This window comes from Pongo pygmaeus, chromosome 13 (assembly GCF_028885625.2).
Source record: "Pongo pygmaeus isolate AG05252 chromosome 13, NHGRI_mPonPyg2-v2.0_pri, whole genome shotgun sequence".
NCBI lineage: Eukaryota > Metazoa > Chordata > Mammalia > Primates > Hominidae > Pongo > Pongo pygmaeus.
The window spans coordinates 113768981-113787625 of NC_072386.2; the positions used below are offsets into that span (position 1 = coordinate 113768981).

General features: G+C 45.7%; 1 protein-coding gene across 7 annotated transcripts in view; it reads right to left on the bottom strand.

Moving 5' to 3' along the window:
- Positions 1–847: 847 nt before the first annotated feature.
- The window catches only part of STRBP (spermatid perinuclear RNA binding protein), a 159020-nt gene continuing 141222 nt past the window's right edge, over positions 848–18645 (bottom strand). For 2 of the 7 annotated variants that reach the window (XM_054502518.2, XM_063649922.1), the window contains one exon: positions 16027–16983. In XM_054502518.2, the coding sequence (XP_054358493.1) occupies positions 16907–16983 (77 nt within the window). In that variant the 3' untranslated portion in view covers positions 16027–16906. Of the gene's footprint in view, positions 16984–18645 lie in introns of all 7 variants that reach the window. The other 5 variants (XR_010123368.1, XR_008504701.2, XR_010123367.1 and 2 more) reach the window with 5 other exon arrangements.

Below are 18645 nucleotides of genomic sequence, written 5' to 3' on the forward strand. Positions count from 1 at the left end.
ACCTGGGAATGAGGATGAGAACAGCAGAGAGCTGGCCCAGCCGGCTCTTCTTTCAGTCAATTCTTGCATCGTTGTAGATCCAGCCTGATGATGTATAGGGAGAAGGTGGGGCCCTGAGTTATAAAGTGAGGCAAAAACAGCCCAGCGCCATTGCCCACACAACTCTCCACTTACCTGGAGGCAGCAGCAGCAGCCCCTGGCCCGATTCCCCACCAGGACACTTCCCTGGGCTGCCGGACCTTTTTCATCCTCGTCCCTCCAAGTGGGCTGGGACTACATTGTGGTCTTGAGCTCTCAGTTACTAGGGCAGCTCAACTGCAGAAGCCTTGCAGAGGACCAGGCAGCAGGAAGAAGAGCCTCAGCTTTGGGTTCCAATTGCTGCCGCCCTCTAGAAGGTCGACACCATTGGGCAGGGTCCTTTAACCCTGAGCCTCGGTTTCCAATCTGTATCGTCTGGGTATTACTGCCCCCGGGAACAGGTGTGACGATTAAGAGGTCAGCACTCACTCAACATGACATCACTTACCACTCACTGTGCCAGGCTGCCAGGTTCATGTTTCATGTTGAGGAAACTTCACACCACAGAGAGGCAGGGTTTTAAGGACCATAACGGGATCATGAATTAGGCCCTGGCCCCACCCAAATCACTGTCCATTATCAGGAGCCATCCACCCCCCTTCAAATGTCCTCGGCCCCTCCATCCCTTTGCATGAAGGGAAGAACCTGTAACATGTACTGAACTAGATTAGAGCCTTAAGGGCCAGGAAAAGGGAGCCTGCACTTGAACCTTTCACCAAAGCTGTATCCTTCATTTTATCAGTGGGTCCTGCACAGAACAGTCCATTACTGTGTGTGACAGAAGCATTTGTTTTTATTTATCCAAATGGGGAAAATGCAACATGTCAGGGCATTACAGACAAACTGCAGCAGCCAGACAAGAGGGTCAGTCTATGGCAGAGTCCAACAAACTCAGTGCGAAGGAGCCACAGTGCGGGTGCTGCCTGGAGGACTTGTGACAGCAGGGTCCCTTTGGATGAAGGCCAGGCATCTCTGGGCGAGGCACTGATGACCATCCACATGTGCAGGCTGCTGCTTCAGTCACGCTGAAGGTTTAAAGTTCAGAGTCCTACATGTAATAATTGCCTCAGAGGGGAAGGGCAGTCCATGGTGGTCGCGGTTTCCAGTGTTTTTAAACATAACACACAAAGTTATTGCCAAGGACTTTGCACTGCAAATTATACTATTTACACTTGCGTATTCAGAAAAACACAGTAAATAGATACATGATAGATATTTTAAATAGATTTCTAAAAACTAACTTGGTTTTCAGTAGACCCGAGTGAGCTACAGCCAGGAGTCCAATGCCATGTGTGTAACCGTGCAGTAGGGAAAGGTTTCTATCCATGACTACGCTCAGCCTCCTCCTGCCTCCCCCACCCTTGGGGCTGACGAAGGGCTAAGGCTGAGCAGGCCTACCTTAGTCCTTAGTGTGAGGGCTTCAGGTCTAGACTGGCTGCACCTCCCACCTTCCCAGAGTTCTGCTTGGAGCCGGTGAGAAGCAAGTCCTACAGGCTCCACTCCTGCAGGACCACTACACAGCGGGTAAACCAGGACACAAAGGCATGGGGCTGTAGGGCTAATGGTATGATGAACCTGGCCCTAGGCCAGCCCCTTCCCCAGCACCCCCTGCCAAAGCACCCTTGGGAACAGGCCCATCAGCCTCACTGTTCCTGGAAGTACAATTGCCCTAATTTATGGTTACCTCAGGAAACCTTTTGAAGAAGTGGCTGGGACCAACCAACCACTTAGACCAAAGGCTCAGCACAACAGGCCAGACAGATGGGTCCAGGATGAAAGGCCTGAGTCCAAGGATGCTTTGGGGAAAACAGGGTAAACACTGCTAGGAGCTGAAAAGTATATGGTGTCTGCCCAAGGAAAGGACAACAGCAGGGAGTTCCCACGTGGACCAGCTTTCATTTTGCCTCCATAAGCCCTGGTATGCTGGAAAGGACGTCCACCTGGAGGCTGGAGACAGCTCCTCAGAGAGCCAGAGCTACCCTTGATTCCTGGGAGATGAAGAGAGCGAGGCCCTCTGGTCGGATGCCTACAATTTGGCTCCCCAGTAACGTTTCTAAAAATGAGACCTCCTCCCTCGGAAAGGTAGTAAGTAGTAGCGAAGCATCTCCCACAGCCATGGTAGGTCCCATCCCTGAGAAGCTGCCACATGAAGTAAGCTAAGGGAAAAGCAGTGCTCAGTACCCCATCTAAGAAATGGGGGTGCGGAGTGAACAGAACCTGATTGTGCAAGGCCGGCCTGACCATGAAAAGTGATCGGGGGTAGGTAGAGGGATGCGTCTAATGGCAGCGCCTCTGGCCTGCTGTCGGGATAGAAGAGGTATTTTTTGCAACCAGGGCTTGCCTGGCTACTTCCAAATCATACCTCATGCACCAGCTGCCATCACTACCTTGGGGGTCAGGGCTGCAGCCTGAGGGAGCCAGTGAAGTGATACCTGCACACAAGGAGGCTTGGTAAGTGACATGAAAGTGCCTCGGAAATGCGTGTGTCTTGCCTGGATCGAGTGTCTTGCCACTGACCCACCACACCAAAATCCCTAAAGGGTGGAGAGCACGAGATACCCAGAACAGAGGAAAGAGGCTGGAACCCTAAAACACGACTTGTAAATTATAGGTGGAGAAGGAACTTCTCACCACCTCCCTAGCTATCTAAAACTCCTACTCCTATTCTTGATCCATTTCCATGAACAATGAAAAGAAAAAGTCTGACTCGCAAAAGCGGCAGAAATATTTAGGTTAGAGTCAAGAAACTTTCTGACCATCTTGGTTCCCTAAGCAGGAAAACGGGACAGATGGCAAAGCACCTGTGCCTGTAGGCAGGGGCAGGGCTGGCCTGAGCAAGGCTCTTGTCTGTAACTCCACTGCTTGACAGACAAGAGCCTTCCTATGAAGCTGGAGCCACAGCACGTGACTTGCTGCCACGTGAAAGGCCACACCTGGCACTGCAGCCAGGGACAGGTTGCATTCTCTTTACCCAATGTCCATCTGTGCCGGCTCCAGTTTGTCAGTTTCCCTTCCATAAACCCAGAAACTTCACTAGAAAATGCAACAAGTGTTCCTTCTTAGAGCTGTACCATAAGAGCCTGAGAGCCACTCCATGTCCATAAGAGAGAAGACCAGGCAGCAAAATCCGAGAGGCACTTCTGTACCAGAGGGAGCCCGACAAGTCTAAAGACAGCAGCCACCCAGGGGCAACTCTTCCTTCTGTATCCCTCACCTGATTATCAGAGGTTAGCAAAACACAACTTCACTGAGAGGAAGCAGCACCCAGTTTCCGAAGTTTGCAGTGGCTTCCTGCCTCTCCAGGGCCTGCCAGGCTGCTCAGAGCACAGCACACCTCCCTCCTGCCTTTCTCCACACCTGGCCCGACTGTGCTGGGGCAGCAACATGCCCTCACCTCCTGACTCAGTCCCAGAAGGCCAGAAACAAGGCTGGGCCCTGTGAAAGGGGGGTCACGGTGCAGCGCTGCCAGCCTGTGGCTGGTCCCACCTCGTCAGCATCCTGGGACAGCCCTGTGTGGAGCTGGCCACCACCTCCCAGCTCAGGCAGAGGGGCAAGTGCCTTCTCTTCTCCGAGCTGCATGTGATCATCACCTACCCCGCGGGGCTGTTGGGGCTTCACTGAATCAGCACCTGTGGAGGCGCTTGTATTAGGCTATCTTTCTCCAGCCCTACCCGCCCCTTCACAGTGGACACTGTGCTCCTATCAACGCACAGCAACAGTAGCTACTCCCAGCTTCTGTTCATGTCAAACTGGCAGCAGCTCACGTCCCTGGCACCTCTCCGATGCTCTGAATAGCAGCTCCCTTCAGCGTGCCTAGAAACCCCTCTGACAGGAAAGACCATGCTCAGCAGAAAGCGCTACAAACAGCCGTGGGTTTTTTTATCACCCCAACGACACTGAGCATTCCTCAATGCAGCCACCATGTCTGATTCACCTCAGTCCCCTACGCCTGATGTCAGGCCCGGCCCAGAGCAGTCCACCCCCAGGGGTAGTCGATTCCACCTCCCTTAGTAGCTGGCAACCTCTGGAGATGAGAGGCCAGCATCTCTGCTTCTCTGAGGCCTGCTGAACATGGGCCTAGGGCATGTACAAAGGAAGCAATCTGCTCCATAGAGCATTCCCGCCATGTGACTTGATTCTGAAGCAAGGGGCAGTCCGTCCCCGCCCCTTTACCTTCATATTGTGAGGCCCCAAGCTGAACTTAGACTGGAGACAGAATGTTTCATTTATCCTGCCCTTGTACGTGAATCTTTAGGATAGCAGGAAAGAAAAAGCCTGAAGAAGGAAGATTCTGTCAAGCTCTGTCATGTCAAAATAAAGGTGGGGCGCTCACTGACTATAAGCCAGTGGTCAGAAAACCTGTCCAACTCTCTGGGCCTCTCTTCCCCACTCTAATACCAAAAGTACCTTGACCAAAAAATCCAGACTAAACTGAAGGCGTAACTTATAACCACAGACATGGTCCTCCATAGCCAGTGACATTTCTAATAAGCATTTGTGATCACATTACCCTCCTGAGCACAACTGTCCAATGGCTCCCTACTGCCCAGAGAATCCAGTCCACAATCCTGAGCCTGGCCCTCCTGGTCCTTTACGAGCAGACCCCATGCGCCTGTGTGACTATGCAGGCCTCCTCACTGTTCGACACAATCTCATCCATCATCTGGTCCTGTTTCCCTTCCTTGGAGAACTGCAGCCTCCTTGTCTAAACCCGACTCCAGAGCTGCCTGCCTTCAGGGCTTTCCTGATTCACCCTCAGCCCTTCTCTTTGAGATTCTACCACCTGGGACTTCCCTGAGCCCTGTTCTTTCTGTATGATGCTCTTTAGCCACCTGCTCTCCTCTTTCAATGCCCCATGTGCCACTCAAAACCTAAGTTCCATATGGGCAGGAACGACATCGTCCTGTGCGTTGAGCCAGTGCTCACACGGCGGAGATGCTCAGGAAGCCTTTGTGGGGAGGTCGATGGGTCCAGGCAGCAGAGGGGAAGGAAGTTTCCAGTCATGATTAAGCCAAAGGGTAAGTCATCTCTACAGTCTAAGGGGTTGGTGAAATACAGCCAACTTTGGCAAAATACTCCCTACTTTGCAGGGGTTGGCAAACTACAGCCCTGTGTATTTGTAAGTGAAGCTTTATCAGAACACAGCCATGCTGTCTATTTACGCAGTCTCTAGCTGCTTTTGTGCTACAGTGGCAGAGCTGAGCAGTTGTGGCAGAGACCACATGGTCCATAAAGCCTGAAATGCTATCTGGCCCTTTACAGAAAGGATCTGTGGACACAGGGCTAAGGCGGTGCTTCCCATATATTTTCACATTTCACCTCTTTAGAGGTGAGATTTGTGTAGCCTGTTGATTAACAGTGAAGGCTGCTTGCAGCTAAGAGACACCTGGCCCTGGAGCTCTGGCCACCCAAAGGCTGACTGGATCCGTGTCCACAGCTGCCACCTGAGCCACAGTCCCCAGCAGAGCTGTAGGAAACAGGTGCAGAAACCCATGCTGGCCTTCAGCTCTCCCTGTCCACTTCGAAGCAAAAGTGGCAGCACTGGGACAGACACAAAACTGACACCCAAAACCAATCCTCCGGTCACCTCACAAGTTCATGGTCCTTTCCGTCCTTCAAGAACTTGGGAAAGAATGTCCACGCCTTCCCATGGGCTACAGACTGTGTTCCACAGATGCTGAATCCAACAAGTTCCAACCCTTGCTTAGGTTAAAAATGAACACAAATGGATTAATGTTTTGCCAAGCAAAAGGCCTCAGCATGAACAACCACCTGGTACCTGTGACTCCTGGCTGGAGAGCCCAGCCCGGCGGAAACTCGGAAAGGGTGAAGATGCTGATAGGTCACAAGCCCCTCCCCACTGCCAATGGAGATGCCAGAGTGCTCCAGCACAATGGAGTGTGGCCCACCAAAGCCCCATTTCCTAGCCCGGTGGAGATGGCCCTCGCTCCATTCTACCAGCTCTGTACCCTGCCAGTATCTTCCTCCATTCCCCTGCCTTCCCCCATCCTGGTCAGAAACACCATTGTTCCCTCTACTGCCCACTGAGCCGTGGTCCAGGAGAAGTACTCCAGCAGGTCTCCCGCCCCCGGATGGGTGCTGTTGTTCCTTGGCCCAGGGTTGGGGGCCATCATCTTCCCGTCCCTACCCAATCCGGCAGAGGAGCCTGGCCTGTGAAGAGATGCCATTCCTGCCTCTCCATCCCTCTGCTGCTGCGCTCCATCGGCCTCCCTCACGCCTTGCCTGGCCGATGGCAACAGCCTCTTGCTCATCAGCTCTCCCTCCTGACTCTGGTCCTTGGCTACCCAACTGTCCCAGTCGACCCTCTGGAACTCACTATCGTGGACAATGGTCATCACTGAAGGACACACCACCCAGGGCCTTTCAAGAAGTGACTGCAGACTGTGTGTCCCACCTGCCACTTGACTCTGCTAATCATCTCAGGTCCCATGGCAAGGCCCTTCACGCTCCCCAAGTGGGTGCACTCTCTCTGTGCATGCATGCCAGGCCCGCCTCTGACTCCCCTCCTGGGGATCCCATCTGGCTCAGTGGGAAGCCTATATAGCTTTTGGTAAATTACTCAGTAAGCACTTCTCTCCTGAGGCCTGGCTCCTCTCCTGCCCTCGGCGAGAGACCTGGGAATGGGCCTGCCAGCCCCCAGCCCAGGGCTGGCAAGGAGGATCCCTAGCAGGGAGGGGGAGACCCACTGAAGCCTTTCTCCCTGCACAGAGGAGGACTCTCATTCTGTTCAAATCCTCTGTGCCTCTTTCTTCCCCTCCCTGTACTCTCCATCTGAGTCAATGATTTCACCTTCTACTCAGTTGTCTAAGCTGCAAATTCTGACATTTTCTCCAACTGCTCCCCCAACACAGAGCCTGGTAAGAAGCGGTAGGTGACAGTGAATGTTTTTTCTCAATAAATCTACATGCCCAAGAAGGGAGACATGGTCTTGGCAGCATCACCAGTCACATCAGAGTTCGTCCAAACTGACATTCCAAGCATTTCCTCTTTGCCGTCCACACAACCGGCTTCTTGCTTGAACATGCCGGTTACAGGGAGCTCATGTCGCACCTCAGCTGCTCTCTCAAGGCTGCGTCTGTCATCGCAGGAGGTGTATTTTAGCTCAAATTGCCCCACTGGCTTCCCATAATTGTCTTTTACCCTTTGGAACCACATACAACAAATAAATATAATCCCTTAAAAATACCTGGCAGGAGTGCCCACGTTCTCTCCAGGTCTCCTCTTCACCAGCCTTAACCTTCTGGTCCTTCCATCTCATTTCAAGGTGCTTTCAGCTTTCCTGAGTTCCCCAGGTGCCAATTTCCACAGGTTTTTTACCTCCCAGATGATGGCTACCATATTCCTTTAACGTAGCCTCTGCAGGAATGAGGGATTTTTAGAAAGCTGAGACTTCCGAGAAGTCTCATGATGGAAGAATCCAAGGGGATCCCAACACCTGATTGCTCTGGAAAATGTGTTACTGTGACGGTGATCCCATGGGTTAGAGCACATGTTTGAAGGCCGAGCCAGGAACGGAGGATGTGGCCAAAAACCAAAGTGTGGATGAGGCTGAACATAAAACACATACTTCCAACAGCACATCCCCTGTCCTCCTTCCCACCCCTGAGGAGCTCTCCAAGTAGCAATTACTGAATTTGCACTTTATTATAGGGTTCAGTTACAGTATAAAATGATGATCTGTAGAAATTAACCCTAACTGTGTAGCTGGCAAAAACAAAACAAAACAAAAAAACAGGCTGCCTGGCCCAGGGCTGACCAGTTGGTCACCTGGCCCAGTAGCACACTAACAAAGGAACCAGAAAAAGAACGAGCCCAGAAAGTCTGGATTTTAGGAGGCTGAGGAAGGATCAGGGAGATGTGGGTTGGTTTTTGCTTGGTTTCAAGGCGTACAGGGGATAGCCCAGAAGCCTAGAGGAAAGGTGAGCAGAACACATCACAGAGAGAGAAGCCACTGCTGCCAAGTGGGCTTGGAAGACAGAACAGACATTGGTCCACACTAGCGACGCAAACCACCTGCACACAGCATGGCCTCAGACTGGGTGAGCGCCACCACTCACCGCACTATAATTTGGGGCAAGTCACCTTATCTAAGCATCTATTTCCTCATCTGTAAAAGGAGAAAATTTCTAATTCCAGTTGTGGTGAAATTCAAAACTAATTCCTCAGAAAGGCCTGCTGTTACCTCTAAAAACAGTCTTAAGAAATGTTATTTCTTCCGGTGGTTAAAAACTTGTTAGGGGCCGCAATGCTTTGCCACAAATAAGCAGTGTGGCTTGGAGAGATCTCTGGGCTCTACTCTCCCTGTCTGCAGGGTGGGAACAACAATCTATGCACTGCTGCTTCTCCAAGGGCCACCAGTACAGCAAGTCATGAAATGACAAACGGGAAAGGGCCTCAGAGAGGACTGTGTTCTACAAATGCCAGGCGCTCATTCTCCCGCACACAGTCATGCTCTAGAACATGACAGCCTGGGATTCAAAGGTTCCTTTTCCCTGCCCCCTCCAGGATTACAGCAGGGTGCGCAGAAACATTGCCAAGTGCCAAGAAAGAGGATGTCTTGGGGTGGATGAGGAATACCTTGTCCTGAAAAGGATCCCGCAGCCATCCCCGCACCCACCCACGCCTGAGCAGAGACCCAGCTGTCATTCATTAGCCCAGGAGCTGGTAAAGTGGTTACAGCAGCAGAAGAATCCAACACGCTCAGCAGGGTGGTTCACAGGCAGCAATTTAGAGACCCCAAAGCCATCCAAGCAGGGCTTACCATACACGGGTCCAACTTGGAGGGAAGACAGCAAACTCCAGGCTGGCAGTCTGCCCTGAGGCCCACTCCAAGGGAAACTCCTGGCAATGACCACTGACCTCTGCAGTCTGCCACCACCCATCTCTACTGAGTACCTGTCCAGGGACACCCCCTTGCACTTACACCTCAGACCTGGGCTGCTGCCCCTCTGTGCTCCTCTTCCTTGTACCCACTGAGCCAAAGCCTTACCAGCCTGCCTTCAGAGTCTGGCTTAAATTGTTGAAGACAACCTCATGACCTATCTCAGGCCAGGCAGAGAACATGCACTCGGAAAATATAAGCTAAGTGAAAACGCACACCTCAGATTTCACTGAAATTCAGAGAAAAACAAGCTTTAGATAAAAATGCTTCCTCTGTTGATACAGATGCAATGCAGCCGTTCAGTCTGTCCTTCCAGTATGTTAAATCGTTCTTCACAACCAATTTAAATGAAAAGAGCCCTATTTTAGGCCAGGTTATCTGATCTGGAGTCACCTCAAGTCAGAGGGCCTAGCTACCAGCAAAGCCCATCCTGTCAGCCCCAGCCTTTTAATCCATAGCAGGATGGAATACAAAGAGGCTTTAGAACAGAGCTAGGTTCCATTAATGGTTCTAGCACTTAACTTGGAGCATCAGTTTCTTTTGTAAACTAAGGATACTACTACTTCCAGGAAGGTAGTTGGAGAATTCAGAAGAATGTCCAAGTGCTTGGCACACAAGATGCAAATGGTGGCATGTCTCCTTCCCCTTCCCTTCCTACTCCTTCGATCCACTGCTGCCCCAAATGACCTAAACTGAGGGCTGCTGTTCACCTCATTACTTGGGGCATTTAGCAGACACCTGAATGCAGCGACCTTCTGTCCAGTGCTGAAAGTGCCTGGGCAAACGGTGGCTATCTTCACCCTGCCCCCAGCAGGATGGCACAGTTCATTTGCAGAAATGGCAAAGTTCTGCCAAGAGAGACCAAGACCCTCCTCAGAAGGAGCAAGTCATTAGAATGTTAACAACTGATCAGTCAAGGCAAAAAAAGAAGTCCTCGCTCAATGCTGGCTGAACGAGGCAAAGACTCCACCAAACAGCCTCCCCTGGGGGGAATGTACTAACTTTTGCCAGGACATTAGCTAAACAAGTATTTCTTAGATTTAAGAAAAACCTCCTGACTACAAGGCAAATCTTATATGCCTCCTTAAAGGTAACACTCAGTCCTTGTCTACACACAGTTTTTATAAACTTGGAGCATCTGAGGGCTCCAATCTATGTTCCCCACTTAGCTCACCTCTTACCAACAGCCAAGGATGCATCTGACCACCTTCCTGCAGAGGCTCCTGAAGTCTTTGTAGACACACAAAGGAATGGAAGATAAGACGTGCACCCTCTATTTAATCCAAAAACATCAATTTCATCATGTACCCATTTTCCTCTTATCGAAAAAAAGCAACTTCCAACTGTGTCCAGACAGTAAATGGATAGACAAAAAGAAAGATGAATAGATGGGCAGATATGTTTTCTCTAAGACTAATAGGCAGAAGGGAGGCCTCATATGGTGACGAGTGCAGATTTTTCCCCCCAAAGTATCAAAGCAAACTAGAAGAGACAAGCTATAGGACTGCTTTTCAGAGAAGCATCCTAGTTGACAGCCTTTTAAGCACACCAATCAGTTTCCTCCTTTCCTTTCTGTGCTTTAAAGGAACTTGCTTTCTACCTACTAAACACTGGTAAGCCCTGAAGGTTAGATTCCAGAGGCAGTTGTAACCAAACACCTTTTCAAAAAATTATTAATGCACTGGTTGGACACTTGGACTCAGCAGGTAGATATTCTAAGATCAGCCCTTATGAAGTTCTAAGCACCCTTAAATCCCCCAACCCCCGCCCCCCCCAAAAAAACAAGTATTTACAAACCCTTGGCGGCAGATTGGCTGGTAATTTAACTACTGTAACAGACACACGAGCAACTTCCTTCAGCTTGGATCTGCAGCAATGCCACCACACTAGCTCTCACCACGTCTTTGGGGTGTGTTTCTTGTCTAACCCCTAGATACCAGGAGTCCTCTCCCAAAGCCTGGCAGCAGCCGAAGCCTATCAGCACCAAGGAACCGACACAGCTCCACCCTGAGCAGGCCATGCACCTGCCTCTCCAACACCCGTTGGCAGAGCCTTGCCCTCCTCACGTTCATCCTCACCTCGGCCAACCATGGTTAAGAACACTCAACATTCACTGAGTACATACTCTGCACCAGGTACTGTTCAAAACATATTATGTGTATTAACTCATCTAATTCCTGAGCCCCATGGGAATGTGCTGGAAGGAGAGAAATTCTTTGGCCCAGATTCCCGCATGGTTTCTAGTCTCTATTTCTAGCTGTGCTGTAAAGCTTACATAACCTAATTTGCATTATGGTACTATTTTTAAAAACCTCCAAAGATCGCTGCTTCAAAGCATCAATGGAATCTGTTAGTTCCTACCTAAAATGATAATGTGGGAAAGGATATCTATTCTTACAACCAACTCAACTGGAATTCTTGACTTAAAACAGTCTTTCGGGAAGAGGCTATTAAGGAAGGGACTCATTCTTATATAAGTACTAGCTCTGTGCTCTGTAAATAAGGGCTAGAGAGAAACACATCAATATTGAAACCCACCTCAGCAGTAGTTTCTTGGCTCTGCTGTTGTTACCCATTTACCACCCGTCTCCTTTCCAAGACTCCTAATAACACTGAGGAACCTGTGGTCACTGCACCGCATGGCGTCAGACCGTATAGAGAATTAGTTTGAATACACAGAACCTTTCTCATTCTGGATGATTCAGAGATAGCCCTCACCCTCTCTCAGGAGGCACTGGCATAAGATGAATGAGAATTAGGGGAAGACCATCCACAGAGCAGGTTGTTTTCAGCTTTAACTGCTCTTAATGACCCTGGTGTACCGGGCTCTGGATTGCTTGAAATCTAATTGCTGGGGTGGGGGCGGGGAAGGCAGGGGGGATCTCCTTAGTTCTTTCCTCTAACTCACTACTGAAGATTTCCCTCCAGTTATTAATGAAATCTAGGAAACAGGGAAATTATGGTGAATGATTGATTATAAGGGTGAAACTTTCTCATTTGTCATTAAAAAAAATGTGCTCAGTGTTTAAATTAACCACTTTGTCCTTTGTTCTACTATAAAAACTACTTGGAAAGGACCGGAGTATTTGTTATGAATTCATTTCATTACGTTCACTTATTGGACAGAGGTCCACGAACATAAACCAGAGTAGGTTTCAGGCTCTCAGAACTGCCAGGGAAATATTTTAAATGAGTGAATTTCCAAGTGATGCCTATTTGGGTGATGTCAGAGGGCCTACATTATTAAATAGTTTATAATTAAACTAATAACGGAGCTAATATTCTTTTTGCCACAGTTAACAAAGTATCTTGTTCCCAAAGTAGGATATTTGTAATAGGCCCAATTCTAACAAGAAGACTGACAGAATTAAAATGCTTCCACTGGTCACAGCCTCTGTTCACTTGTACCCAGAAAAGGACCCGGCACCTAATAGGCACTGGGCTGTTTCAGGAGGACTGGATCGCACTCAGTACTAGTCAGCTATACCTCGTACAACCTTTTATAGATGCCAAAGCCACATTAAATGTACATACAGATTCTGCATGGGAAAAAACAAGAGTTGTTCCAGCAACTTTAAAGTGAGTAATCAAAAGAAACTGCTACTTAGAAACAAATATGAAACATGAAATTCACTTTAATCTACATATATCAAATACAGCCTTAGCACAGAACATCTAACACAATTAAACGCATTTATGGGACACATCTAAATGAAGCAAATCTTTATTAAAATGTCTGCCTAACCCTCAAATCTTTACATGAACTCCACGATAGTTGAATAAGGTAGGAAATAAATAATCTAGCTGCCTAACCTGGAAAAGACAGATGGATTGCTTTAAGTCTATTTGGTCTCCGCAGACTCGATATTCACCACCCCGAGTCTTGCTGAAGTTGGTTCTGCAAATAATTAACTTAGCTCGGTCAATTATATACTTTTCCATAGTTACCATAATATTTTGTTTTTTGTTTTTTTCATTTTCTATTGCTTTTTTCTATGGCTTCTTGCTGTTGTTGTATTAGGGCATACAACACAGATCAGAGACTTTCATTTCTCGGAGAAGTTTCTCTCCTTGAGAAATTGGCACTTTGATCCTCAGCTTGTGTAACAGCTTACACATACGGATCCTACCAGCACCGTTACCAACCTTGCTGCTTAGGAAATTCCACTGCTTTGGCCAAAAGAGAGCCCTGTCATTAAAATCTTCTTAGATGAACTGTTCCTATCACTGAATTCTTACATTTAAACAGGTATGTGTGTGTAATTTACATACATGTTATATCCTAAGTTTCTACACACACACACACACACACTTAGTGTAAGTGAAATGTCTGTCTTGAATAAAAAGCAGTTACAAGGGTATTAAAACAAATGTTGAAAAATAACTATTTTACATTTAGACCATACAATTTTTAAAGGTAATGCGATGACATATGACCTAAGAGATCAAATACATCATATATGATTGTCATATATGCATGTTGTCTTAATTATTTTTCTCTTTAATCAGAAAATAAAAGAGCTTACCTTTGTATACTGAGATCACAGCTTACAGTCACTATATCTCAGCCTATTTTATACAAGTGATATGGCTACGAAGGTCCGAGGAGAACGAGAATAAAGTGAGATAAACGTGCTGAAAACTGCTTAAAAGTATTAACCTGAAATACACAGAGGGTCCAACACCAGTTTTAAAAATACATTAACGAGGTATTCCCAGCTCTTCAATTAATAACGGTGGCTGATTCATGATTTTCAAACATTCACACAAAATTAAAAAAAAAAAAAAAGAAAAGGCCAATACCAGCAAAATCTCTCAGTGGTTGGTTCCCCTGGCTAACAATTTGAGAGAGACTACAAACGACTTCAGAACTATATAAACTCAACTCCTTACTTCACCACCCATGCACTTCATCTAGTCAGCATGAGGTATGTTGGAAATCTACTGGACCAATTACCTTGCACAAGAGATGGGGTACTCCTGCAGCCTGAAGAAACACAAGCTGCAAGCCACATCCCTGGCTAGGGGCCAGTCCCCATGCAGAGGATATGGCTTCAAGGAGGACCCCTATCTCTGAGAAATTATAGTAACGCTAACTGACGCAGTCAGGAATGTAACTATTTATGTGCTAAAAAGTGTAAAAACTGTCAGAACATAGCACAGCTCACACACTAATTTTAAGCTCTACACTGATCTGTAAACTCCCTGACAAGAAACTATGCTAAAAAGGGATTAAGTACAGATATTGCTAGGTTTCCAAAGGAAAAGTTTTAAAACAGACACCGTGGCTTTGAACAAAGTATTGCTCTTCTTTAAAATGATCAGTCATTGCTTTCAAAAAGAGGGTGTCAGAGTGGTGTGTCTGAAAGCTGGATAGCCTCAGGGTGTCACATTGCTCTTAAGACCAAGACATAGAAATTGCCATTTCAAGCCAGACAACCTGATGGTTCTAGAAGTCAGAGAAGAAATCTTGAGGGCCCAAGTGAATAATAAATGGTGCGACGCTCAGAGGCTGGCAATAGGGGCTGTCAATGAAAAAACCACCTACAGTGGAGAAAAGAGCAGAGAAGCAAAACTTTATGTTAATTTCAGGCAATTTGGTGAAGCCAAGAGCTTCATTTATATTTCTCTGCTCTTTCAGCTGTAAGTGGAATTTTCATTACAAAATGGAAGGGTGGGAAGGGCAACAGGTAGGGGGACACTTAATTCATTACAGAATTTAAACAGTTGAACTTGCATGGTTACCACTTCTAACAAAGGACTGACAGCTCGATTATTTTAAGTAAAGCAGAGAAATGTAAAAGTTTGCAGCAACTGGGCAGGTTTACAACATGGTTAGTAACTTCCAACAAACAACAAAATTAAAAAAAAAAAAAAAAGACTTGGTAGAAACCATTTGAAATGACTGCCATCATGTTGGAAAACAGCACAGCTCCCTTTTCACCATTACAGAGGGCGTGAGTTATGAAGCAGAGTCAGCTACTTCAAAAGAATTTTCTAACGAGAAATCTCTAGAGAGATTCCAACGTGGAATCCAAATTTGATGACCAATTTCAAATAACAATACAGCTGCAGCTGCCAATTAATAGTATTCCAAAGACAATGAGGACCACTGTAAAGATTTAATTAATAAAGACTGGACGCGATCAGCCATGCTTTTTCTTCTCAGTGATGGCTCTGTTTCATCCATAGGTCAGCAAAACGCATCAACGAAACATGAAAACTCCCAGCTGAAATGGGCCCTCTCGTTTATGTCTACCCACTAATGCCCAGGATGAGAATGGTAAGTTACAGGTATTTCCAGCAAGTGATGAGGTTTTATTAAAGTATCACCCACCACTAATAAAGACAAAAGACCAAGGAGAAGAAACAAACTAATCATTGTGTAATATATATCTGAGAAGTGACACTAACATTTGTTGTACATTGCCCATTTCACCTTTATTTAGTGGTCCCAAAGGAATTTGGTACATAAATTTGCCATATTTTGTGAAGCCCATTCTCATGGATGGGCCCTGTCAAGTTCCCAAAAGCAGAATTGAATAGGGAAAATGAAAGCTAATTCATACTAAAAACAGACATTTTTAAGACATGGTGCCTTATAAATATTGACAGGGGACCATACTGCTGCTCCTTCATGGGGGTGAGTACCTTAATGAAACCATTGACCTTCTAGTAACATCATTGGCTTTCCAAACAAGGTGAGGAATGCAAGTGGAGGACTTAGGTCGGCACCCTTTACAGAACAGCACAATGTTACCCACTGATCCATTTCCACCAGCATCATCAGGTGTCTTAAAAAGAAATGCTGACCCATGGCTGAAACCTGTCACTTTTCACAGCAGCACTCAACAAGAACTGGGACAATCGAAGAGCAAGTTTTTATGGGGACCCTGTTGCTGCTTTAGATTCTGATGTAATTGAAGAGGAAAGGAGACCCTTCAATGAATCCCAGCAAAATTGCTAATCTTCTATCTGCATGAAAAAAGCCAGGGAGTGAACACAATATCTTACAGAGTGAAGAAGGCCACAAGAACAAGAGAGGGTGATTGATTGATTAATTTATTATTTTTAAAAACTTGGAAATTCATAAACTAGGATAATCACATTCTCCTTCCCCATCTCTGGGTAGTGCCATCATTTTAATAAGCAATGCTCAAATAACAGAATGGAACCTTTATCATGGGGATACCCTTGTACAACAAGAGTACAAAGGGCTTACAAAGTGAGTAGACTGGCTCAACCTAACAATAACCTTTGCTTTGTTTTAGCAGTTTGCTTACAAGTGAATGGGCTTCTAGGGCTAAGTTATTAGTTTTCAATTCCTTGTAATTTGATACCAAAACATATCAAAAATAATAAGCTAAAACAATATTCAAACCCATATTTTATTGGCTTTATTACACACTTCAGTATTTACAAAGTTAAAGTTAAATGAAAGTCTCTATTGTATTAAAAAAAATAACTACAGCCCAAATTAAAGTGCCCTGGGGCAAATACATATCAATCAACTAAAAATCAGTGACTGCATCAGGAACCAGGCAGTACTCTGTGTTACAACAAAGCAGTTTATTTGTGATCAGTGTTTGAGACTCTATACATCCTTCACAAATTTAATTTTACATAATTTGATACGTCTCTTAAAACTTAAACTTTGAACTGCTAGACTTTTATTTCCCTAGAACAGAAGGGCTGGTATAAGTTATTTTCCAGAAATGAGGTACCGTTTTCACAGAACTGTTTTTTTTTTTTTTTCAAGTTTTAGAGAACTAAATTTGCATTTGTTAAAATCAAAAAGTAGGAAAGATGTTCTTTACAAATAATTTTGATCAAGTATGTGTTCAAAGAAAGCAGGATAAAAAGGCTTTTTCTCTAACATTCTGTATTGTACTGTATTGTTCAATAAGAATTAGCTTCTGTCATTTGCTAAAAGAATGAGTAGTGGGGAACAGGATATGTTGGAAATTTCATAACGGGTAACAGAACCATTCTCTTGGGTAAACCTACAGAGAAAAGAAACGGAGAGGACTCCAAATAAGTTTTAATACTCCAATAAAAATTTCAGGTAAAAAAATATCTGACAGTAATTATCATTAACCTTTTCCAGATCAGTCAGTCAACATGTATACCATTTTGCAAGAGGCCCATAAATCGCTCACAGATCTATTTTGAAATTGCTCTTAATATTTTGATAAATAATATTTTCCACTCTCAAAATCAGGATGGCTACATCTAGGAAGCAATTTCATTGAGCGAGCTACCATGAATTCTGAAAATCAAAAGCAATGCTATTGAATCATGTTCTAAATTGACTGTAGAAATCCATATTGGTTCTCAATGTGGCATATCACATATTCCAGGAGAAACGGGTTGTCAAGGTTCAAAGCATAGCTTTCCATGCAGACCTCAGCTCCAGCTGGAGCCATGGCCAGGCGTTTACTTAACTTCTTAATGGCTATGGCCAATATTGGCATGGCAAATCTGGAAAGATTAATTACTTTCTGAATTTGTAATTAATACGTTCTTGTGGCCTCACAAACTTCTGCATACTCAAGCATGATTTGAAATCTGCTCCTATTCCTATGCTAATATTTAACCTATGGAGAAATCACAAAGCAGCAACAGCAGGTATTCAAGAGCACCAGATGATCAGAGGGAAATTACCCCACATGCAACAGCTTTACAAAGGCCAAAAGACATATTTACCTTACAGCCAAAATAAAGCATCGTTTTAGTAGGTTTGCATCACAGTAACATTTAAAAACCAAATCTTTTATGTGAAAAATGGGGGCATCAAATTTCACCAGCTTTGGAAGTCAGTTATATGGCACATGGAAGAGAGGAGCTTTCTGATGTGGGGGCTCAGAGGGCACAAGGTGAAAGTATAATGTTAAAGGAGGAAAGGGAGGAACAAGAGAGAAAAAAAGACCAAGGAAAAACATGAATGTAACTTAGAAGCTAGATATTAAAGTATTTTCAAAGGAAAAATCAAGCTCTAGCAAACCTTTACTGAAGAATCTGAAACTTACTGTATGTCTAAAAGAAAGACACAGATTTAAATATCTGCCCCAAGCGGCAGATGCTTTGGCAGTTATACAAGACATAGTACAGTGAGTCTAGTGAGCCAAAATGTATTTGGATAAACAGACCAGACCTAAGTCACAGAGAGGATGAGGCGGTCAGGAGACCCAGAAGCCAGCTGAATAGTTAAAAGCAAATGGCCAAACCCAAACCCAAAGGAACTAGAGAGTTTGAATTTAGAAAGAAATCTGGGTAAGCTTATTATTGCATTAGTCTCCAATTCCTAGTTACCCATATGGCTCAGTTCAAAATATGGGGAAGCCTTGACCACACCTGAGTGTGCCAGAGGATATAAAGGATATAGCTCCAGGCTCTTTTCTTTAGGCACTTTGCCTAAAAGAAAATTTGTTCCGAAAGTTTGACCCTTGTAACTTCACATCTTTCTAGGATATAAACTATTTTAATGTGCAAAGTGGTCAAACTATTCACTTTCTACTTATGTCCACAGTTACGAAATCAGATGAAGGTTCAGTTTAGCAGTGGTTTAGGAACACAATTTTCATCCAAACAAAAATGGCAAAGCAGATGCGTGAAGAGAAAAAGCACAATGCGAAGGTCTGAGGCTCATGTAGAGGACTAATGCC